Raw genomic sequence first — 25,560 nt, forward strand, 5'->3', positions numbered from 1 at the left:
ACTAGCAGAGATTAAGCCTAGGAAGTATCAAATAGCAAGAACTCACACAAACAAAACCATTTGAATACAAGACCCCACATCACCCAATCACCAGTAGCACCCCAAATAAAATAAAAATACAAACCCAATCATCAGCAGATAGGATTACCACCTCACTCAGCCTTGCCAATTGGAGGAAAAATAAACAAAGGAACAAAAACTCAGAACAAATCTCACCCTATAAAAAGGTTACAAAAACCACTTGACCAACCTTAGGAGGGCAAAACAAAAAGGAAGAAAGAATTCAACCTTCTACAAGGAAACAAATCAAGTTTTCTTGAAGCCTGGGAAAAGGAGACCTCAAACACAATAAGTTAAAAAAAATAATAATGAAAAAGCAGAGTAATACCACACAAATGAAGGAACAAACTACAAACACAGAAGTCCAAATAAATGAAGAGGAAATAGGCAAACTACCCAAAAAAGAATTCAGAACAATGATAGTAAAGATGATCAAAAACCTTGAAAACAAAATGGAGAAAATTCAAGAATCAATTAACAAAGACCTAGAAGAATTAAAGAATAAACATACAGAGACAAACAACACAATTACTGAAATAAGAAATACTCTAGAAGTAATCAATACCAGAATATCTGAAGCACAAGAAATTAGTGAGCTGGAGAATAAAATGGTGGAAATAACTTCTGAAGAGCAGAATAAAGTAAAAGAAAGAAAAGAACTGAGGACAGTCTCAGAGACCTCTGGGACAATATCAAATACACCAACATTTGAAGTATAGGGGTCCCAGAAGAAGAAGAGAAAAAGAAAGGGCATGAGAAATTTTTTTAAGAGATTTTAGTTGCAGAAAAAACCTTTGATAAAATTCAGCACCCATTTATGATCAAACCTCTTCAAAATATGGGCATATAAGGAACCTACCTCAGCATAGTAAAGGCCATATATGATAAGGCTATAGCAAACATTATTCTCAGTGGTGAAAACTGAAAGCATTCCCCCTAAGATCAGGAACAAGACAAGGGTGTTCACCTTCACCATTATTATTCAACATAGTTCTGGAAGTTTTAGCTATAGCAATCAGAGAAGAAAAGGAGTAAAAGGAATCCAGATCAGAAAAGAAGAAGTAAAGTTCTCACTGTTTGCAGATGACATGATACTGTACATAGAACCCTAAAAATAGTATCAGAAAATTGCCAGAGCTAATCAGTGAATTTAGCAAAGTTGCAGGATACAAAATCAATAAACAGAAATCACCTGCATTTCTATATACTAATAATGAAAATCATAATGAGAAATTAAGGAATCAATCCCATTCACCATTGCAACAAAAATAATTAAATATCTAGGAATAACTTACCTAAGGAGACAAAAGAACTGTACACAGAAAATTATAAAACACTAACGAACAAAGCTAGTGGAGGTGATGGAATTCCAATTGAGCTATTTCAAATCCTGAAAGATGATGCTGTGAAAGTGCTGCACTCAATATGCCAGCAAATTTGGAAAACTCAGCAGTGGCCACAGGACTGGAAAAGGTCAGTCTTCATTCCAATCTCAAAGAAAGGCAATGCCAAAGAATGCTCAAACTACCGCACAATTGCACTCATCTCACACGCTAGTAAAGTCATGCTTAAAATTCTCCAAGCCAGGCTTCAGCAATATGTGAACCGTGAACTCCCAGATGTTCAAGCAGGTTTTAGAAAAGGCAGAGGCACCAGAGATCAAATTGCCAACATCCGCTGGATCATGGAGAAAGCAAGAGAGTTCCAGAAAAACATCTATTTCTGCTTCATTGACTATGCCAAAGCCTTTGACTGTGTGGATCACAATAAACTGTGGGAAATTATGAGAGATGGGAATACCAGACCACCTGACCTGCCTCTTGAGAAACCTGTAGGCAGGTCAGGAAGCAACAGTCAGAACTGTACATGGAACAAGAGACTGGTTCCAAATAGGAAAAGGAGTGCATCAAGGCTGTATATTGTCACCTTGCTTATTTAACTTATATGCAGAGTACATCATGAGGAACGCTGGGCTGGAAGAAGCACAAGCTGGAATCAAGATTGCTGGGAGAAATATCAATAACCTCAGATATGCAGATGACACCACCCTTATGGCAGAAAGTGAAGAGGAACTCAAAGGCCTCTTGATAAAAGTGAAAGAGGAGAGTGAAAAGGTTGGCTTGAAGCTCAACATTCAGAAAACTAAGATCAGGGCATCTGGTCCCATCACTTCATGGGAAATAGATGGGGAAACAGTGGAAACAGTGTCAGACTTTATTTTTTGGGGCTCCAAAATCACTGCAGATGCTGATTGCAGCCATGAAATTAAAAGACGCTTACTCCTTGGAAGGAAAGTTATGACCAACCTTAATAGTATATTAAAAAGCAGAGACATTACTTTGCCAACAAAGGTCCGTCTAGTCAAGGCTATGGTTTTTCCCGTGGTCATGTATGGATGTGAGAGTTGGACTGTGAAGAAAGCTGATCGCCGAAGAATTGATGCTTTTGAACTGTGGTGTTAGAGAAGACTCTTGAGAGTCCCTTGGACTGCAAGGAGATCCATTAATCTTCTAAGGGAGATTAATCCTGGGTGTTCACTGGAAGGACTGATGCTAAAGCTGAAACTCCAATGCTTTGGCCACCTCATGCGACGAATTGACTCACTGGAAAAGACTCTGATGCTAGGAAAGGTTGAGGGCGGGAGGAGAAGTGGACGACAGAGAATGAGACGGCTGGATGGCATCACCTACTCTGTGGACATGAGCTTGAGTGAACTCCGGGAGTTGGTGATGGACAGGGAGGCCTGGCGTGCTGTGATTCATGGGGTCGTGGAGAGTCGGACATGACTGAACGACTGAACTGAACTGAACAGAACTGAATGAGTGAAACCAAAGATGACATAAACAGATGGAGAGATATTCCATGTTCCTGGGTAGGAAGAATCAATATTGTGAAAATGACTATACTATCAAATGCAATCTACAAGTTCAATGCTATCCCTATCAAATTACAAATGGCATTTTCACAGAACTAGAACAAAAAATTTCATAAGTCATATGGAAACACAAAAGACCTCGAATAGCCAAAGCAGTCTCGAGAAAGAAGAGTGGAGCTGGGAGAATCAACCTTACTGACTTCAAATTATATTACAAAGCTACATTCATCAAGACAGCATGATACCAGAACAAAAACAGAAATATAGACCAATTAAACAAGATAGAAAGCTCATAAATAAACCCATGCACCTATGGGTACCTAATTTTTGACAAAGGAGGCAAGAATATACAATGGAGCAAAGACAGACTCTTCAATAAATGGTGCTGGGAAAACTGGACAGCTACATGTAAAATAATGAAATTAGAACACTTCCTAACACCATACACAAAGATAAACTCAAAATGGATAAAAGACCTAAATGTAAGACCACAAACTATAAAACTCTTGGAGGAAAACATGGGCAGAACACTCAAACACATAAATCAAAGCAAGATCCTCTATGACCCACCTCCTAGAGTAATTGTAATAAAAACAAAAGTAAACAATTGGGACCTGATTAAACTTAAAAGCTTTTGCAAAGCAAAGGAAACTATAAGCAAGTTGAAAAAAACAACCCTCAGAATGGGAGAAAATAATAGCAAAGGAAACAACAGACAAATGGTCAATTTCTGAAATACATAAGCAGCTCATACAACTCAATACTAGAAAAGCAAACAATCCAATCAAAAAGTGGGAAAAAGACCTAAACAGACATTTCTCCAAATAAGACATACAGATGGCTAACAAACACATGAAAAGATGCTCAACATTGCTTATTATTAGAGAAATACAAATCAAAACTACAATGAGATATCACCTCACACCAGTCATAATGGCCATCATCAAAAATTCTACAAATAATAAATCCTGGAGATGATGTGGAGAAAATGGAATGCTCTTGCACTGTTGGTGGGAATGTAAATTGATACAGCCACTATGGAAGATGGTATGGACATTCCTTTAAAAAGTAGGAATAAAACCACCATGTGACTCAGCAATCCCACTCCTAAGCATATACCCTGAGGAAACCAAAATTGAAAGAGACACATGTATCCCACTGTTCACTGCAGCACTATTTACAATAGCTAGAACATGGAAGCAACCTAGATGTCCATCAACAGATGAATGGATGAAGAAGTTGTGGTACATATACAGAATGGAATTACTCAGCCATAAAAAGGAATGCATTTGAGTCAGTTCTAATGAGGTAGATGAACACAGAACCTATTATACAAAGTGAAGTCAGAAAGAGAAAGATAAATAACATATTCTAATGCACATATACAGAATCTAGAAATATAGTACTGAAGAATTTATTTACAGGGCAACAATGGAGAAACAGATACAGAGAATAGACTTATGGACATGGGGAGAGGGGAGGAGAGGGTGAGATGTATGGAAAGAGTGACAGGGAAACTTACATTACCATAGGTAAACTAGATAGACAATGGGAATTTGCTGTATGTCTCAGGAAACTCAAACAGGAGTCTGTAACAACCTGGGAGGGAGATGGGAGGGAGGTTCAAAAGGGAAGGGATATATGTATGATTTATGTTGAGGTTTAACATCAAACAACAAAATTCTGTAAAGCAATTATCCTTCAATAATAAATAATTAACGAAATTAAAAAAAAAATTACAATGAGATAACACCTCACACTACTCAGAATGGCCATCATCAAAAGTCTACAAACAATAATTGCTGCAGACGATGTGGAGAAAAGGGAACCGTCCTACACAGTTGGTGGGAATGTAAATTGGTACAACCATTATGGAGAACACTATGGAGCGTCCTCAAAAAAAATAAAAATAGAACTACCATGTGCTCCAGCAATTCCAATCCTGGGCATATATACAGAGAAAACCATAATTTGTAAAGATACATGTATCCCAATGTTCACTTCAGCACTATTTACAATGGTCAAGACATGGAAACAGCGTAAATGTCCATCAACAGATGAATGTATAAAGATGTGGTATCTATATACAGTGGAATATTACTCAGTCTTTTAAAAAATGAAATAAAGGCAATATGTTGCAACATGGCTGGAACTAACGACTATCACACTAAGTGAAATAAGTCAGAGAAAGACAAATACCATATGATATCACTCATATGTGGAATCTAATTTTTTAAAAATACAAACAAATTTTTACAGAACAGAAACAGACTTACAGATATTGAAAGCAAACTTATGGTTACCAAAGCAGAAACGTGCCCTAGCAGTAAAGAATCTGCCTCGCAGTGTAGGACAGTCTGATTCAATCCCTGGGTCAGGAAGAGCCCCTGGAGAAGGAAATGGTAACCAACTCCAGTATTCTTGCTTGGGAAATCCTATGGACAGTGGAGCCTGGTAGGCTATATACAGTCCATGGAGTCTCAAAAGAGTTGGACATGACTTAGCATCTAAACAACAACAAACCAACAAGGACCTACTGTATAGCACAGGGAACTGTACTCAATATTCTATGAGAAAAGAATCTGAAGTAGAATTAATATATGTATATATATATAACTGAATCACTTTGCTATACATCTGAAATACAACACTGTAAATCAACTCTGCTGCTGCTGCTGCTGCTAAGTCACTTCAGTCGTGTCCGACTCTGTGTGACCCCATAGACGGAAGCCCACCAGGCTCCCCTGTCCCTGGGATTCTCCAGGCAAGAACACTGGAGTGGGTTGCCATTTCCTTCTCCAATGTGTGAAAGTGAAAAGTGAAGTCACTCAGTCGTGTCCGACCCTCAGCGACCCCATGGACTGCAGCCTACCAGACTCCTCCACCAATGGGACTTTCCAGGCAAGAGTACTGGAGTGGCTTGCCATTGCCTTCTCTAATCCAGAAAATAAAATTAAAAAAAAAATCAACCCCCAGTTCGCACTACTTCAACTCTAACATCTGTCTCTTAAAGTAACCTCCTAATGTCCATCACTGGGCTTTCTACTGTTGAGTCTTTAAGCTTAACACAGTGATCCACCCTTTCTTCTCTTGCCTCCTTCCAATTCACCCTTAAAACAACAATGAACACCAAAAAATGTTCACTGCTTAAATTTTCCTAACATTCCTCTTGCATTAAAAATAATTTTATAGAACATGCTTCTACTTATTTACAAATGTTAAGATCTCCTAATGGCTTTCTAGGTATCCCATGACATCTCAATATCAAAATATACCTAAGTCTAAATATAGGTATGCTTTTTAAACATAAGACATATTGTAAACTGTGTAAACTTCCTCTCTCATTGGGAGCTGGCTGCAAACCCCTCTTCCTGAGTTGTTAAAATTCACTCCAGTACACCTTAATCACTTAAGACAGCTCAAGCCAGAGTGTACCTGATAAAGAATACGAGAGAAGATTCCTTTCCCCCACTTCTGACCTCAGAAAGTTTCAGGGTCTAGAGCAAAGTTACAGGTAATTTATTAACTGGAATGAGTAGTAAAGTGATGCATAACTACTGCATACATTGTTCATGTGATAATTATTGGGGCAGGGAGGGGGTGAGGGGGGCATAGTGCTGGTAGGAGTGGGGAAGGAAAGGGAACAAGGGAAAGAAAAAAGAATTATTATAAAACTGGTCAGAGAAAATAGAGTAGAAAGATAATTTTGCAAAGATCAGTCTTGGGATTTCTCTGGTGATCCATGGTTAAGACTTCACCCTTCCACTTCAGGGGCCACAGGTTTGATGCCTCGTTAGGGAACTAAGATACCTTATGTTGCACAGAACAACCAAGTAAATAAAACAAAATATTGTTTGTTTTTTTAAAAAAAAAAGAATGGTCTCTGTTTGGCACATTTTTCTGAACCAACAGGATAGCTGCTTAGGGACCAATCAGAGGTGGTCTAAGAGTGACGACATAATGCCCAGAGAGTGGAGTTTCTCTCACTGAGGTTTGGCCACTGACTTTAGTCTAACCATTTCACTTTTTTGAATAAAACAAGGGACTTGGGTCAGTTAGGCTTGACGATCTCTATTCTCTAAAACATCTATACTGTCTGCTCACATGTATCCATACCTGCTGGTGGTGCCATAACAGCTGGGGCCTTGTATCCCCAGGGCAAAGAAATTTGCCCCCAAAATGCCCCAGAACCACTGTGGAAGGAGGAATTATTGTACCCCTTTTCATGCTTTCAGATTCTACATTAAGATGTGCTAAAAATAAGGATCCACTGTGTCTTGTGGAGCATCTCTCCTACCTCTTATTCCCAGTGGTCACTGAGAGGAGGGATGTAGGTGGGGAAGAGGTGGCAAGCCAAGATAGAAGATGTATTATACTACAGTGGGTTGCAAGCTCCAGGCAAAAAACACTGTCTTTACCAAGTGTTATGTTCACCTCTGATGTTCCAAAGCAGTAAGTACTTTGTGGAAGATCATGATGATTCATTTTTCTAAATCATCATATTGTTTACTAACCACCTGTCTATGAGTTCTGACATAACTGAATTCTGTGTAAAAGTTAAAGGATATATTTAAGAGTAAACTCTACTGGTTCTATAGACATAATACACAAATGTAAACAAAACAGATGTTTTGTAAAAATTTCAAATTACTGTCTAGGGAGAGATTTCTCTTTCTCAGTCCTACCAAGGCCTACCAAGCCCTACCAATTATTTCTGCAATAAAATATGCCTTCATCAAGAGATGATACTAAAGGGATTGCCCTGGCAGGCCAGTAGTTAAGACATCGCCTTCCAATGCAGGAGATGCAAGTCCGATTTGTGGTTGGGAAGCTAAGATCTCACATGCCTCGTGGCTAAAAAACCAAAACATAAAACAGAAGCAACATTGTAACAAACTCAATAGACTTTCAAAATGGTCCACATTAAAAAAATCTTTTAAATAAAAAGAGACATGATACTAAGAATCATACCTCCCACAGGTAATGTTTAGTGCCATGGTTCAACTCTGTGATTTTTTGCACGATTAAAGATCTATGCCTTGGCATCCAACATCCTTAGGTCAAATTCCAGCTTTGCCACTTACTGTCCATACGAACTTGTGCCACCTCTTCTGTCGCCTACTTAATGAAACGGGGACAATAACAACCTCACAGAGCTACTGCAAGGATTCAAAAATGTCTAAATTTCCTGGCACCCAGGAAGCACTCACTAATTGGTAGGTTATTAGTAGTAACATAACTTTTAAAATGACTGACTAGCTCTTTTCTGGATGAAAAATGTTATCAAACATTTTCTTGGCTATTCAATAAACTTACAAGCTTCCCACTGAAGTGCACACACACACAAACTGAACACCAAACAAAATTCCCTCCTTTCTTCTCCTGTGGATTTATGATGTGTGTGGGGTGGGGGTCAGTTCAGTTCAGTTCAGTTCAGTCACTCAGTCGTGTCCGACTCTTAGCGACCCCATGAACCACAGCATGCCAGGCCTCTCTGTCCATCAACAACTCCCGGAGTTCACTCAAACTCATGTCCATTGAGTCGGTGATGCCATCCAGCCATCTCATTCTCCGTCATCCCCGTCTCCTCCTACCCCCAATCCTTCCCAGCATCAGACTCTTTTCCAGTGAGTCAACTTGTCGCATGAGGTGGCCAAAGTATTGGAGTTTCAGCTTCAGCATAAGTCCTTCCAATGAACACCCAGGGTTGATCTCCTTTAGAATGGACTGGTTGGATCTCCTTGCAGTCCAAGGGACTCTCAAGAGTCTTCTCCAACACCACAGTTCAAAAGCATCAATTCTTCGGCGATCAGCTTTCTTCACAGTCCAACTCTCACATCCATACATGACCACGGGAAAAACCATAGCCTTGACTAGATGGACCTTGGTTGGCAAAGTAATGTCTCTGCTTTTTAATATGCTATCTAGGCTGGTCATAACTTTCCTTCCAAGGAGTAAGCGTCTTTTAATTTCCTGGTTGCAATCAGCATCTGCAGTGATTTTGGAGCCCCAAAAAATGAAGTCTGACACTGTTTCCCCATCTATCTCCCATGAAGTGATGGGACCAGATGCCCTGATCTTAGTTTTCTGAATGTTGAGCTTCAAGCCAAACTTTTCACTCTCCTCTTTCACTTTCATCAAGAGGCCTTTGAGTTCCTCTTCACTTTCTGCCATAAGGGTGGCATCACCTGCATATCTGAGGTTATTGATATTTCTCCCGGCAATCTTGATTCCAGCTTGTGCTTCTTCCAGCCCAGCGTTCCTCATGATGTACTCTGCATATAAGTTAAGTAAGCAGGGTGACAATATACAACCTTAACGTACTCCTTTTCCTATTTGGAACCAGTCTGTTGTTCCATGTCCAGGTCAATACTGCAATCTTTTTTTTTTTTTCCAAAAACAATTTTAGGAATCTTTACTTTAAAACGACCTTATCTTAAAATGGAGTAACTTTGGTTTTATGAGCAGCAAGCAAAGTACAGAAGCAAAAATGCATTACAGGAGAATTAAGTTCTACATTAAGTCACAGCGTCTAATCTGAAATCACACCCATAATATCATTTTTCAGGATATCTGGGAAATAGTTATTTCCCAGGATGTCTGAACCATAGCTACTCTATTTTGACTTTTAATTGTAAAAAAAAAAAAAAAAATTTTTTTAATAGCCAAAGCAGATTTCACCATTAATGACGTCAGTGTTTTTCTAGGTATGAGAAGATGCAAGAATCGGAACTCATAAAACCTTTTTCTGAAAAGATCTAACTATCTGAAGGCCTGTTCTGCCTGTTCTGCCACTTTTTTGTTTTTTTTTTCAGAGCACAGAGTGCCTCATTCCTGATTTTCACCCTGAACTTCTTTCCGGGGGTGTTGAAGGTCAGCAGCTTGCAATGGTCATGATGTAATCTTTGTAGAGGCAACTGGCAAGGACCAACTTCCAGTCAGCAGGGTCCCTTCATAGCCACATATCTGACCATGTGACACCATTTCATGGCCATTGTGTCCCGCGGTGCTGGGAAGGCTCATTCCCAGGTCTAGGGAAGTGATGGGCCACTCAGTGTGCTAAAATTGGACCAGGGCTTGCAAGTAGCAAAAGTCTCTGGACCACTGTCTTACTAGCCTCCTGGTCCAGGAAAATATTTCCTCTTGTTGCTTTTTCCCATACCCAGAGTCACATTATTACAATTATTGATCTCATATGGAACTGTCAGTTCAGCATTATATCACAGGCTCAGTGAAACAAGTGACATAGAAAATAATATAGCCATAGCTAGCAGTTATTAGTAAAATAAGAATTATAAGTCAAGAACTTTCATTAGATAAAGCCTAGTATACCCCAAGTCCTGACTTCATTTGTTAAATGATTATAGTCTGGTGTTAATCTCCTGGTTGTACATTATGGAGCATCCGACCTTTATCTGAAGATTGGTTACTGAGATAAGCCTTAGAAACTAACCTAGAGTGTCCTTTTTAATAACTTAATTAAATCTTTTAGCAGTATCATGTAACAAGGAACTGTCTCAGCAGTGAGTCTTAGTAAACACTAAACATTAACAAAACTAGAAACTTAATTTAACAATTTACAAAACTTAATATTCCGTGGTTTTTCATTATGGAGGCCCTGTAGCCAGGGTGGCATTAACCCATCAAATAAAAAATGAGATTTGTCAGGGAGCTGGGAAAAGCCAAGCAGCCATCTTGGATTTCCTATAGCCCTGACTCTGATTTCCAGCTATTGTTTTTAATTTTCCAATTTAGAAGTAGACTGTTGCCATGGTTTAAGGACATTAGGATGGCACAAGTCTAACAGAGTTTTTGTATAAGCAGAATGAGCTTTTATTTTTCTACAAACCCGACAATTGGATTAGTTTCTAAAACTAGCATAGGATCAGGCCTATGGTAGAAAAGCATTTGATTTATATGCAGAGGGCTAAGAAGTCAAGAAAACATTATAAATGATCATACGAATCAGGTCCAGCATCTTGGGCAAGCTGTCTACCTCTGATGTCGTAGTCTTCTCATCCTGGTGTAGTGTAGCTTCTTCTGAAAAAAGTCCTTCCATCCAGGTTGGAGACAGTCCTTTAAATTATAATCTTCATTATCTTATTTTATTTAAAAAAATTCATACAATTTAAGAGGCACTGTGATACACTGCATTTGAATCACTGTAGCATGTAGTGTGTGCAGTGTGTGTGTGTGCTCGGTCGTGTCCAACTTTTTGCAACCTTTAACTGGACATGGAACAACAGACTGGTTACAAATAGGAAAAGGAGTATGTCAAGGCTGTATATTGTCACCCTGCTTATTTAACTTATATGCAGAGTACATCACGAGAAACGCTGGGCTGGAAGAAGCACAAGCTTCTTCAAGATTGCTGGGAGAAATATCAATAACCTCAGATATGCAGATGATAACACCCTTATGGCAGAAAATGAAGAGGAAATAAAAAGCCTCTTGATGAAAGTGAAAGAGGCGAGGCGGTCACTATTTTGATTTTCCCATCATAATTTATTTTTGCCTCTTCTACAAGAACTAAAGAGCCAATTGATGAAAGTGAAAGAGGAGAGTGAAAAAGCTGGCATTAAACTCAACATTCAGAAAACTAAGATCATGGCATCTGGTCCCATCACTTCATAGGAAATAGATGGGGAAACAGTGGAAGCAGTGTCAGACTTTATGACCAACTTAGATAGCATATTAAAAAGCAGAGACATTACTTTGGCAACAAAGGTCCGTCTAGTCAAGGCTATGGTTTTCCCAGTGGTCATGTATGGATGTGAGAGTTGGACTGTGAAGAAAGCTGAGCGCTGAAGAATCGATGCTTTAGAACTGTGGTGTTGGAGAAGACTCTTGAGAGTCCCTTGGACTGCAAGGAGACCCAACCAGTTCATCTTAAAGGAGATCAGTCCTGGGTGTTCATTGGAAGAACTGATGCTGAAGCTGAAACTCCAATACTTTGGCCACCTCATGTGAAGAGTTGACTCATTAGAAAAGACCCTGATGCTGGGAGGGGTTGGGGGCAGGGGGAGAAGGGGATGATAGAGGATGAGATGGCTGGATGGCATCACCGACTCGATGGACATGAGTTTGGGTAAACTCCGGGAGTTGATGATGGACAGGAAGGCTTGGTGTGCTGTGATTCATGGAGTCGCAAAAAGTCAGTCGGACACAACTGAGCGACCGAAATGAACTGAACTGAACACTGTAGCCAGCCCAGCTCCTCTGTCCATGGGATTCTCCCAGCAAGATCACTGGAGTGGGTTGCCATGCCCTCCTCCAGGGGATCTTTCTAACCCATGGATCAAACCCATGTCTCCTGTGTCTCCTGCAATGCAAGGGGAAAATTTACTGCTGAACCATCTGGAGAGCCCAGAATCACTGTAAAGCTTTTTATATATTCTCAATATTCAGGCCCTACCAAGGTAAAGTGGATCAGAATTTCTAGGGATTTACTCTATGTATCAGTAGATTTTTTCCCATTGCCCAAGGTAATTCTAAAAGGCAGCCACAGTTAAGAGCTGGTGTAGGAAAAAACAGTGAATCCTTAAAAAGAATATCTGGGTCCAAACCTCCCTTCTAAGCACAGCAATATGGCTATAAATAAGACCTATAACCTCTTTGAGCAGTTTTCACTTCCTACTTCTCAGAGTTGTGGGTTTCAAATGAAAGTATTAATTTCAGAGAGTTCCTCTGAAGTTTGTTCCTAAAAGTCTGCTTGGAACTCCACGTAAGGGAGTCAGCCACTTTTAAGGTTATAAATGAAACGTGATCATTTCTTATCCAGGTTACTTGTCCCAGCATCTGAAAGAAGAACAGAGAAGGAGGAAGCATATACCCACCCAACTAGGAGCTCCCTAGGATCAGTTCAGAGAGTTCCTTGACTGTTCTTGTCACAATCAGCCTACACTTCCATCTCTTACACAAATACGATTTCCTTTCTTCCACTTCCATCTTAGTATATGTGAAACGATGTGGTTAAAATGAATGAGAGATATATCCTAAGAAAGAAACATAAAACATAACTCTTAACTACTAAATATTTAAGTGAAGTGAAAGTGAAGTCACTCAGTCATGTCCGACTCTGCGACCCCGTGGACTATAGCCTACCAGGCTCCTCCGTCCATGGGATATTCCAGACAAGAGTACTGGACTGGGTTGCCTTTTCCTCCAGAAGATCTTCCCGATCCAGGGACTGAACCCGGGTCTCCTGCATTGTAGGCAGACGCTTTACCATCTGAGCCATTTGTCTACTTTACCAAAACCCTAAATTAGTTGATTTCAGGCACTATGTCTGGTTACTTTTGATTCAGTCCTCCTCCTGACTGTATTATTTAACCTACAAATCACAGTTGAAGGATTGGTCTGGCAATATGAAATATAGAAAACAGGAATTTAACTAACATTAATTACCATGAATATCTTCTAGTCTCCTTTTCACTAATCTAGGTATACTAACTGAATCAGGCATTGGAAGCATAGATCTCTGTCAATTAGCTTAATAAACAGCACTGAGGCCCATGAAAGAAAATAAGTTATGCACCTTGTTCAGCTTGGAACAAACAAGAGATTTTTTAGGTCACATCTGAATGAGAACAGTCTCTTTATGTTATTATCTCTGATCAATCCTGGATGTTCATTGGAGGGACTGATGCTGAAGCTGAAACTGCAATACTTTGGCCACCTCGTGCGACGGGTTGACTCACTGGAAAAGACTCTGATGCTGGGAAAGGTTGGGGGCGGGAGGAGAAGGGGACGACCGAGAATGAGATGGCTGGATGGCATCACCGACTCTGTGGACATGGATTTGAGTGTACTCCGGGAGTTGGTGATGGACAGGGAGGCCTGGCGTGCTGTGATTCATGGGGTCGCGGAGAGTCGGACACGAGTGAGCGACTGAACTGAACTGAACTGAACTTCCTTCTTTGTCACTGAATACAATACTATGATCTTTAGTGCTAATTTTAATTGGTTTGAGTATTCAATATATAAGTGATAAATATCTATTCTTGTGGCATAAGCTATCCTTCACTTTTAACATTACACCTCACCTTCTTTTAGGAGTCACTATTTAAAGTTCTTTTGATAAAGCAAAACCCCTTTTGGAAGATTCCAGAATTTTTTATGCTAAAAGAAATGAAACATCTCTGCTAGCTAGTTTCATTACAGACAGGAAGTTATATTTGAAAAGCCAGGTATTCATCAAGAGATAACTGGTTACTTATTGTGTTGATCATGTCACAATATGTACAAATATTGAATCCTTATGTTATACCCTGAAAGTAATGTGAAATGTCAATTACAGATCAAATTTTTTTAAAAATACAACAGATTAAAATTAGGAGGTTGAGATTAAAATACACATACTACTATATACAAAATAGATAACCAACAAGAACTTATTATATATCACTGGGAACTATATTCAATATATTGTAATAATGTATAATGGAAGAAAATGTAAAAAAGAGTATGTATACACACACACACATATAAATATATATGAATCACTTTGCTGTGAACCTGAAATTAACATAATATTGTAAATCAACTATATTTCAATAATTTTTTTAATTTAAAAAAGAAAAAACTGTTAAAAAAGTAGTGTACCCATAAAATGCAAAATATAGAGAAGAGTGCAGATCTCCTGATAGCAACACGGCATGTTAAAAATACAATTTTAAAATGTAAAAGTAATTTGCAAAACTCTGCACAGTATGGATCTACTTAGCTTGTATAAAGATTTTCTATGCTTATACATGAAGAGAAAATTTCTGGAAGAAGATATAAGAAATTACTGATGATGATTATTTCTGAGGAGTTAAATAATGGGGTACTTCGTGTTTCACTCTCAACTTTCCTGTGCTTAAATTATTTGTCATAAGCATGCATGACTTTTATAATTTGTTCAACAAAAATTTTTAAAAAGACTTGTAGGCTTGTATAACTTGCCTCAATAATATGCATATAAGAATTGTGTTCATGGAATTCAGGTTTCTTTTGAGCATAAGCCACCTGTTTTGCTTGCTTAGTCCTGCAATAAACCTTTCTCTGTTCCCCCCAAAAAAGAATTTCTCTGCAGGTGTTACTCAGATGCTTCACTCTCTGCCTGAACTAGTTGCTTAACTTCTATATGATGAATCACGGTAGAAAGAGAGAAAACAATCTCAGCTGATATATTATAGTACTTGTAGAAAGCTGTTATAAAATAGAACTACACTGCCCAACAAAGAACCCCTGTTTGGTGAAGGATATAACCACAATAATCATCCTTCTGCAGCATATTGATCAACTATGTAATCAGATTTCTAAGATGATCTTGATCTCTAGCAGTTGCAAAATATTTATCCATTGTCTTGAACAATTTAGTTGAGAGGAGGAGTATTTTAAGTAAACATGATGGTCCATAATTTTTTTATGTATTAAAATCGAAAACATAGAGCTAACATATTTTAAGAATTGTTGTTATTTAGTTGCTAAATTGTAGCCAACTCTTTTCTAATCCTATGGACAGTAGCCCACCAGGTTCCTCAGTCCATGGGATTTCCCAGGCAATACTAGACCGAGTTGCCATTTCCTTCTCCAGGGAATCTTCCTGACCCAGGGATCAAACCTGCATCTGCTGCATTAGTAGGCAGATTCTTTACAACTGAGCCACCTGGAAAGCCCATTTTTAGATTATTAGGGGTTAAATCATCAGGTACCCCTATAATGACTAAGAGGTGTGTGTATGTGTTTTCAATAATTCAGTTCAGTTCAGTTCATTCGCTCAGTCGTGTCCGACTCTTTGCGACCCCATGAATCACAGCACGCCAGGCCTCCATTGCCTCATTTTCAGTTTTCTTCTAAATCCCTTTCAGTGAGTCAAAGTCACTCTTTGCAACCCCATGAACCACACAGTCCATGGAATTTTCAAGGCCAGAATACTGGAGTGGATAGCCTTTCCCTTCTCCAGGGGTTCTTCCCAACCCAGGGATCGAACCCAGGTCTCCTGCACTGCAGGCAGATTCGTTACCATCTGAGCCACCAGTTCAGTTCAGTTCAGTTCAGTCGCTCAGTCGTGTCCGACTCTCCGAGACCCCATGAATCACAGCACGCCAGGCCTCCCTGTCCATCACCAACTCCCGGAGTTCACTCAAACTCATGTCCACAGAGTCGGTGATGCCATCCAGCCATCTCATTCTCCGTCGTCCCTTATACTGCAAGGAGATCCAACCAGTCCATTCTAAAGGAGATCAATCCTGGATGTTCATTGGAAGAGCTACCAGGGACACCCCTAAATCCCTGAGTCTCTGGGAATACATACATAGTTTTGTTTTAGGGTTCCCTGGTGGTTCAGTCCATAAAGAAGCCACATGCAATGCAGGAGACCGCCTGCAATGCAGGGTTTGATCCCTGGGTTGGGAAGATCCCTTGGAGAAGGAAATGGCAACCCACTCCAGTATTCTTGCCTGAGAAGTCCCATGGACAGAGGAGCCTGGTGGGCTACAGTCCATGAGGTCACAAGAGTTGGACACAACTTACTAACTAAACCACCACCACTACCACCAAATGTTTACAAATGGAAAGTTTTCTAAAAAGAAAGTTTAGTTCCTAAACTAAGTATTAACCTTTTGCCAGGAACAAAGTATGACTATCTCAGATTTGAGCCATAATGTTATTCATTGTTCCCAGAAACCTTTTGACTGTTACTACAAACACCTTTTATATTAGCAACATTAGAAATACACTAAGAAATGCACCTAAGAATGTGTAAAAACTCCCTCTGTTAAAGAAAGACTTGAAGCAGAGAAAATTAATACAGCAGTGATCTACTTTTCAGATCCTTGAACACCATCTGCTAATATGAGTAGTGAGAAATTTTCAAATGGGGGGTTCTTATATCATAGCCAAATTTCCACAAAATATCTTATTTTCCCAAATTCTGACCTGGGGCATTTCATCCCACAATCATCACTTCTGCCTCCCATTCAACCAGCATCTTGTCAAATCTGGCTGCAAGATTAAGTTTCCTGATTCAGAATTCAATATTGGAACCCTAAGGATATAAGATCCAAGCTGGAACATTCTGTTTAAAAAAAAAAAATGGATAAAATTGTTTCAACCCAGAGACCACAGCTTGCCCTGACCATCACGATGAATCATCAGGGTTGACACAGAGTGAAATGAGCTTGATGTTCTTGGCTTTATTCGTGCACACTAAGCAGCATTTTACATTTGTCCCAACTCTCAACCTTTTCTCCAAAAGGTTGAAAGAGCCTTGTTTTCAAGTGTTATTTAAGGCTTATAGAATTAACTAGGTCTGTCTGAAGCAAGTTTGCCCTGCCATAGCCTAATAGTAGGTGCCTGGCTTCATTCTTGCCCATGCTGCTCTTCAATTTTGGAGGAATATAACTGAAGATCTAAGAAATATCTACCTTTCTTGACACATATCTTCAATATCCATTAGGGATTCTGGTACCCATGCCTCTGCATTGGTGCAATATTTGCCTCTCTTAAAAATGAAGTCTTTTATTAAAAAAAAAAAAATCTGTGTATAAATTCTGCATTGAAAACAAAGTTTTCTCTAAAGATGCAGTTTGTTCTTTTAAGGACAAGTCTACTGGAATTCTTTTGATCGAGGTTAAAAGCACCATGTAATAGATATTTCATTTTTTTAAAAGTATATATGTTTACGTTTTTAGGTGTTAGAAATAGATGTTTTCTTCTTAAAATAGCTTCTGATTAATCATGAAAAGTCAAAGTTGTAAAATATGCAGAGTTGACATCATATTAACCACCAGAAACATGTATATTATTAATAAGGTTGCAGTTTCACAGCACCCAGGCAGTCATAAAAAAATCTTGTAAAAAGCTCCAGAAAAAAGTGTTTCTTAATTTTAAAATTCTTTTTCCAGCACCGTGAAGCTAATTTTTTTCCTTTTGGCTTTGTTTTAAAATTTTACAGGTCTTGTTCTAAACTACTGCTTTACTATGTATTTACATGATCTGCTATTGCTAGATGAAATGAAGGAAGCTCATGAAATACCTCACCAAAAAATTAAATACAGAAGCAAGTGTGTTGGTGAGTTTTCTGCTAGCGTTCTGCTTTGTTTTGCTTCAGGTCTTGTCTCTCTTTCCAGTGCCCTTTGCTGCCTGGACAGCCCACAAGGATTCACTTTTCACTTATTACTCATCTGACTGACTCTGGGTTACAGTGGAAAAGAGAAGAAAAGCTGATGGAAAAATGACACTGAAGGAAGAGAGCAAAATAACAGAGCAATGCATTTAAGTAACTATGTCCTTTTCATTCAAGGTGTCCAGACATTGATTTGCATCTCTGACCTTTAGGAGGCGGGAGCTAGAAATTGTAGGAGTATCTATCTCTTGCCACTGGAATAATCCACCCCTTGCAGGTGTACTGAAATTAGGTGAAAGTTAGAATATTCTGTTGATCCTCAGTTTTCTTTCTTATTCTCTGCTTTAAAAAATGCTGCCGAGGGAATAAGGTTACAATTCATCTAGAATCAGTACCAAGTATCAACAGCTAACCTCTCTCTTTGGAAGAAAGAGTCCTTCATATCATAGGGGTTTTAAAGCTAGTGATAAGACAAAAAGCTATTTTCCAAAACCAGCCATCTTGAAACAGAAAGTGCTTTTAAAAATTTAGAGAGTTGTCTTTAATATAAGTAATCAGAAATGTTTTCAATCATTTTGCTACTGCTTACATATAATGGTTTTATATTTAAAAGAAGTGGAAACCTTGAAATAACAATAATATGGCCAGATGTGCTAAAGAAAATAATACAAGCATAGGGCAAACCAGGAAAGAATTTACCAAATAATAGTCAATTTCCACCATAATTGGCTCACATTGTATACCTAGGAAGAACAAGAAAATAATAGCTAGAAAGGAAAATGAATCTTACCAAAATGTAATGACAATTTCTCACAACTTCTTCTATAAATTTGATTACAATTTTGGACCAGCTCAAGATATGTTGGATCAACACCATAAATGACACGTGATCCCAGAACCAAGCTTCACCTGGTAATTTACTTTATTAGAAACACACTTTCACCTACCAAAAAAAAAAAAAAACGAAGGAAGGAATGAAGGGAGTAAAGAAGAATATAAAAGCAGGCTTGAAAATATATTTAGAGCAACTATTATTTCCCAAGTAAAATTTTGGTTACAAAATATAAATTTATTTTAAAGTTTTATAAGCTGGATTTTCTTTCACTGTTTAAATTCAGATCATTACTCACCTTTTTGCACACTGTTTCTTCAGGTCTGATCCTTTTATATTTGCATTTTGTTTCTTAACTTAATTTTCTACTCAAGCATTTAAAAAAGTAACAGTTTATAAGCCCACCAGGCTCCCCCGTCCCTGGGATTCTCCAGGCAAGAACACTGGAGTGGGTTGCCATTTCCTTCTCCAATGTGTGAAAGTGAAGTTGCTCAGTCGTGTCCAACCCTTAGCGACCCCACGGACTGCAGCCTACCAGGCTCCTCCATTCATGGGATTTTCCAGGCAAGAGTACTGGAGTGGCTTGCCATTGCCTTCTCCTATATGAAATCATAATGCAACTGAAAAGTGGAGTTTTTCAATATTTATGAACACATTAGTTAAACTGTAATTTTAGCACACAATGAAGGTGAAAAGAGAAAGATGCTTCAAACTGTTGGGCAAACTGTTTACATAGCAAAAATGGTCAAGGAAAGAATACCTTCTTTCAATGACCTAAAGAACAAGTACTATAGATTTTATATACAGGAAATACATTGCATTCAAATTTTATTTCATAAGCATTCATGTTTGACATGTCTCAACAACCTCTCTCCATATTCTCAAGATATGAATCCAAAAGCTTTCAATTCTTAAGCACTAAAATAAATAAATAATAGCTGAATAGTATATAGAGAAAGTTTCACTAAATCTTAAAAATATAAAACAAAATTTAGTTTCAGAACCAGATTTCATGTGTTTCTTGTTCAGTATTATTGCTAACATTGTATAGTATTATTACTATACTGACATGTTTTACTTTAAGGGACAAAATTGGCTTTGCGATTTGAATTACTGCTCAAGCAACACAGTGAACTTCAATTTTAAAATATTTTAAAGATAAAAATTGAGTTCATCTGATAGAATATAAAAAGCTAACATCAACTTTCGCCTAAATGGAATATTGCATGAAGCATTTAAGGATAATTAGAAATACACAGTCGGAGAAGGCAATGGCAAGCCACTCCAGTACTCTTGCCTAGAAAATCCCATGGATGGAGGAGCCTGGCAGGCTGCAGTCTGTGGGGTCGCTACGGGTCGGACATGACTGAGTGACTTCACTTTCACTTTTCACTTTCACACATTGGAGAAGGAAATGGCAACCCACTCCAGTGTTCTTGCCTGGAGAATCCCAGGGACCGGGGAGCCTGGTGGGCTTCCATCTATGGGGTCACACAGAGTCAGACACAACTGAAGTGATTTAGCAGCAGCAGCAGCAGAAATACACAGTACAAATTCAGTTTTGTTGAGCTCCCCCACTTAGAAAAAGCATACCAGCACCACTCTGTATTCAGAAAGAACTAAGAATTAAGAACTAAGAAATAACTAAGAAGTAAGAATTAATCCTTAATTAATTTGCATATTTTCTAATAGACTATTTTCCTGGAGAAGGAAATGCCAACCCACTTCAGTATTCTTGCCGGGAGAATCCTATGGACAGAGGAGCCTGGCAAGCTGCAGTCCACAGGGTTGCAAAGAGTTGACACAACTGAAGCAACTTAGTGATAGACTGTTACTTATAACAGTACTCTGGAAAAAAGTATTCCTAATTAAATCCAAATGATATTACATATCTTCAAAATACGTAAATTTGTTAAAGTGAATATATCAGTTTGCCCAAAAATATGCATTCATACCTACAAAAAAAATGACTTTTTAAATGTATATGAGGGTTATGCTTGGCACCCATAAGACAGGGTTAGGTTAGCCTCAAAGTTTAATTTTTATAGAAGGGGCATAGAAAGCAGTCTCCATGGACTAAGAACAATCTGCAAGCATGTTATTTACAGGGTCCTCTCTTCCTAGCCCACCTCCATTTCACATCAGCTTGAGTATGTTCTAGGTAAGCATACTGTTCTTTAAGCATCATTAAAATACTTCTGGGAACAAGGGAGGGTATAAACAAACCCACTACAAAATTGTTTCGATACTACAATATCAAAATATTTGTGTGTCTGGAAACTTCATAAACACACACACACACACACTGAAATACCGTTAAGCCAAAAGCACCCAGTTAGCCACACTCACTCCCCTTCTGAGCTCTTAGCACACTCACTGACCGCGGTCTCAGACAACTGCATTCACTTTCTAACATGCCACTTTCAAACACTTTAAATCGTCCAAATCTACCTTGGGGAAAAAAAGACCCATTTTACTGGTAAGGAAAACCACAAAAGCTTTTGATATGCTGTTAAATATGGCTTTTCCACTCTTCTCCGCATACTTCAGCCACGTCCACTGGGAGTGCACACAGGAGCCCCTTCATCCTGCTGTCTCTGCCATTCCCAGCAAACTCTTAGATCTGCCTGATACATATTTTTATCTAATTTGCTTCATCTGTTGTTTTTATTAACAACTAATTTAATAGCCTCAGTCCTGTAATATTTGCAGAAGTCAGTCTAAAGAAATACAGCCAAGCCTGGACCTTCAGGCCTACACATCAAGATGGCAGGCTAGCCAAGGGTCCTCTGGAGACAGTGGTGCCAGAAGAGGATTGGACACCATGACCCGTCTGCATGAGATGAGAAAAAAAAAGAGAAAAAAACCCAAGAGGTCTGTAATATTGATAAACTAATCTGTCACTCACAAGCTCAGGTCTGCAAAAAAGATGCAGTAAACACTGAAGGGCCATGAGAGGTAGAAATGTGTCTTCAGTTTTAAATGCTATTCAAACTCATGGTTCAGAACCTGCTTAACTGTTTAGTCTGAATTGATTTGAAAATCATCTAAAGGTAAAATCCATCCTATGCTTCCAAGGTTTAGTAAGCTTGCTAGAGATAACTATCAAAAACCCCACTTGATTTCCCAAAAACTGTGTGAATGAACCAAGTTTCTTGATCTCGAGATACTAGGCAGAGAGTCTGTTCTTAAGTACTAGACTGCTTAATTGCTGGCTTGGGGAGGTAAGGTCCTGGGGGGGAAGGCACACAGGAACTCTTCCATGTAGCCCTTGGCACTCCCCAGAGCTGGATCTTGACCAGCAACACAGAGAAGTCTCCTCATCCCCTCCAGTGGAAGCATCTAGACATGTGATCCCAGAGATGAATAAAAAAACCTGAAGAACTGTTTCATGGGAATCTTTCTGAAAGGAAAATATCATTGAAAACGAGTGATTTGCTGCTCTAACTCAATGCCATGTAGGAAAAGAACTCAGACCAGAAGGAAAAATAAAAGACAAAAATAATTATTATTTCAGTACGTATTTGAGAAGGAACACTCACAAACATTTGTATCATCAACTGAGACTGATTCACATTTGATGAGTAGGGAAAAGATGATATTGAAATCAAGAGCAGAAAAATAAACCATCTCTTTCTGATTATAAGTGACTGAAAAGCAAGGAAAATTGTTTTCACATTCTTGTCCTTATTGTTAGAAGTAGTGGTTTGAGTCAGTATTATTATCTGTGCTATAACAATTAAAAGGAAATAATTTCAAATCTGGATATCATCTTTCTTGTTATAGCTATGTATAAGTTCAATTAGGTTTTCTGATTTTTGTGATATGCATATGGGACAGGATGCTATCTTTCTTTTCTTTTGAATATTACTGTTTCAGTTTCCAAAAAATTGTGTTTCAGTTTCTGAACTAAAAATATACAAAACCGTTTTTAGTACAGAAAATTTTACAACCTTCAGAATAATTGCTTTTATAATTTACTAGTTGGACATAAGTACCTGAGTTTTTATAAAATAATTTATGAGAAATGAAATCCTCAGAAAAAAAATTGGCTACTTTGATGCAACTGTTTAGTAGGTATCCATAACAAATAATTAACATATATAGTTTCTGGATACACATAAAAGCCTTTAAAAATCATTTAAAGTACACACAAAATCCAGAGCACTGTAGTAATAACAACCAATATGAAATCCTAACAAATTAGAAGTTTAAGTCTGATATCTGTAAAGTATATGCCATTTCCTATTTTTCAGTATGTTCTTAAACCTTTTAAAAATATATATATCAACAATTAATTCCGATAAACAATATCAAATAACAAATTAGAAGTATCTCTTCTGTTTGTTTTAACCAAGCTTTCTTTTCCCAAATAAGGGAAATAAATACAAAAGGAAATGTTTCATATTTGGTACTGAAACACAGTAATTTTGCAAAGTATTAAGACCATACTATGATCTACAGAAGTGAGAACATGCTTGCCAACCAACAAAAGTTTTATTTAGCAGGACAAGACAGTTATCAAAGCTTAAGTTTTATTTCTACATGAAATGGCTATCTATTTTAACAAGTATGTATTTATTTCCACATGGCACCATTACTTTAGCTGTATTTCACACACCTGCTTGCTCATCAGTGAACACTGAAACGGGTATTAACAGTATATAAAATCAGTCTTTACGTTTTTTTTCTGACAAATATATGCCCAGAGACTTCACTCTGTTTATGTCTGTATAACAAAAACCAACTGGAAAGTTTTAAAAAATACTGTTCTGTTCAAGTAGTTATCTACCGCTTTTAAAATACTGTGAACCTGTGGAAACATGGCATTATATATCTGACATTTTCCTTGTAAAATGCATTATGAAGCATGCTGGTGTTAATAAACCATGTGCTTTCAGACCTCTGAAGTGCTTTGCTATAATTCTGTTGATAACACAGTAAAATGGTATATTTCCTTCCATGTTATTAACATACAGCAAACAAATTTTAGGTCATCACCTCACCAGACTGTCTTGATTGGAAAGTGTGCAAAAATAAAAACAGAAAAAACTTTTAGGAGTTCATAAATATTCGCAACCATATTCTGATTTATGAGTTAACAGCTTCTAAGTAAGCAGAGATAAAAGTCGGAAAAATTTTGGTCAAAAATACATTACAAAAAAACCCAGGAAGCAACCACATATATTCCCTTTTTCCTCACCCCACCCCCATCACAGTCAGAAAAATCACCCTTCTTTTGCAGCAGGGCACTCTCATCCCTCTCGTCCCTTCCGTTATTGGAAGGCAAATGAAAATACAACGACCCTTTCCTCTTCTGATTTACCTCAGGACGCAAACATTTACACACAAACAGAAACTACCGATTTCACGGAAAGCATCAAAAGAGAAAAGAGCAAGACTCACTGACCCATTTGGAAGACAAAGACGACAGAACAGGAAAGCTCTAAAAATCAGCTTGTGAGGCCTCTGAGAGATATTCTTCTGGCATTTCATCACAGCAGCCCCAGACCAGTTCACCTCCCTGGATACAGGGAGGAGGCACTAAATAGAGCTGTTTATTAAAGCTGTTGTGTGGATTGCATTAGGAGACGCGGGCAGACCACCTGGACCTTTCAGACTGTGGCAGTGTTTAATTTGCAGCTTGCCCCTCTGCAGCGGCCAAGACCACTACATACATCTCCCAGGCTCGATCACACACTATCTGGGCTGGGAGTAAAGGCACGTGCATTAATGTATTTATATTTTCCATACACCAAGGGAGAGAGAGCAAGAGAGAGCAACAGAAGACAGTCCAAATCAAAATATTTAACAGAAAATTGTTAACTACTACCGAGAAAACATACTACTTTATTCTCTTCTCACACTTTCTTTCAGAGATCACTATCTCTCAACAGAAAATAAATTCTAAAATATATATATTTTTTAAACATTCAGGCCAAAGGATAAATTCAATTTGTTCTCTGCTTTTTTTTTTTTTTTTGGTGGTGGTTGTATTAGTTTGGTTTTCTAAGCATCGCATTGAAGTTTGAAGCTGAGCTCTCCTGGCTAGATTTTAATGGGTGCCTTTTCCCTTTCGCACTTTCAGCGCTACGCTGGCAGGTAGCTGAAGATACAGATAGAAAGATGGTACTGTAAATATGAATTATGTGAATCATATGGTGAGATCCTTGTGGAAAAAAGGGGAGTTGAGAAATGGCTGACTCCATACCTGACCAATTACAGCTTGCATGGTCCCCGTGTCCTGCTGGGCTGAGAGATCGCAATCCATCATATGTTGTCTTTGAAAAGGAGAATGGGGGTTTCTGGCATGCATCTGTCAATCAACTTCTGTACTCACAACCATCACCAAAGCAGGGGGGGGGAGTCAAGCTGCTCCACCAAATAGGATGAAACTGTCATGTGACCTCCGGCAGACACACACACACATTCACTACCTCCATAGAGCGTAAGAATTTTTTGTAGATATGAAATGACATTGACAAATATCCAATACCAAGTAAATAAAGTGAGACAAACAGCTATTCACCAAACACAAAACATTGGCTGTAATCTTCTACTAAAGGTTTAACAAACCTAAGAGGATTTTTTTTAATGCTCTGGAAACCTATGTTTAAAACAAAAACAAAATTAACTATTTCATGTGCTAATTGAGAATTTGATATCTATGCTACCATATGA

At 38.4% G+C, this 25,560-nt stretch overlaps 1 protein-coding gene across 2 annotated transcripts in view; it reads right to left on the reverse strand.

Annotated features, from left to right (window-relative positions):
- Positions 1–25,306, reverse strand: part of POU6F2 (POU class 6 homeobox 2) — a 507,841-nt gene extending 482,535 nt beyond the window's left edge. For both annotated transcript variants that reach the window (XM_088832426.1, XM_055421162.1), the window contains exon 1: positions 25,091–25,306. In XM_088832426.1, the coding sequence (XP_088688552.1) occupies positions 25,091–25,195 (105 nt within the window). In that variant the 5' untranslated portion in view covers positions 25,196–25,306. The remainder of the gene's footprint in view (positions 1–25,090) is intronic.
- Between the last annotated feature and the right edge of the window lie 254 nt (positions 25,307–25,560).

Source organism: Moschus berezovskii, chromosome 3 (assembly GCF_049115385.1).
Source record: "Moschus berezovskii isolate FMDL1 chromosome 3, NW_MosBer_1.0, whole genome shotgun sequence".
Lineage (NCBI taxonomy): Eukaryota > Metazoa > Chordata > Mammalia > Artiodactyla > Moschidae > Moschus > Moschus berezovskii.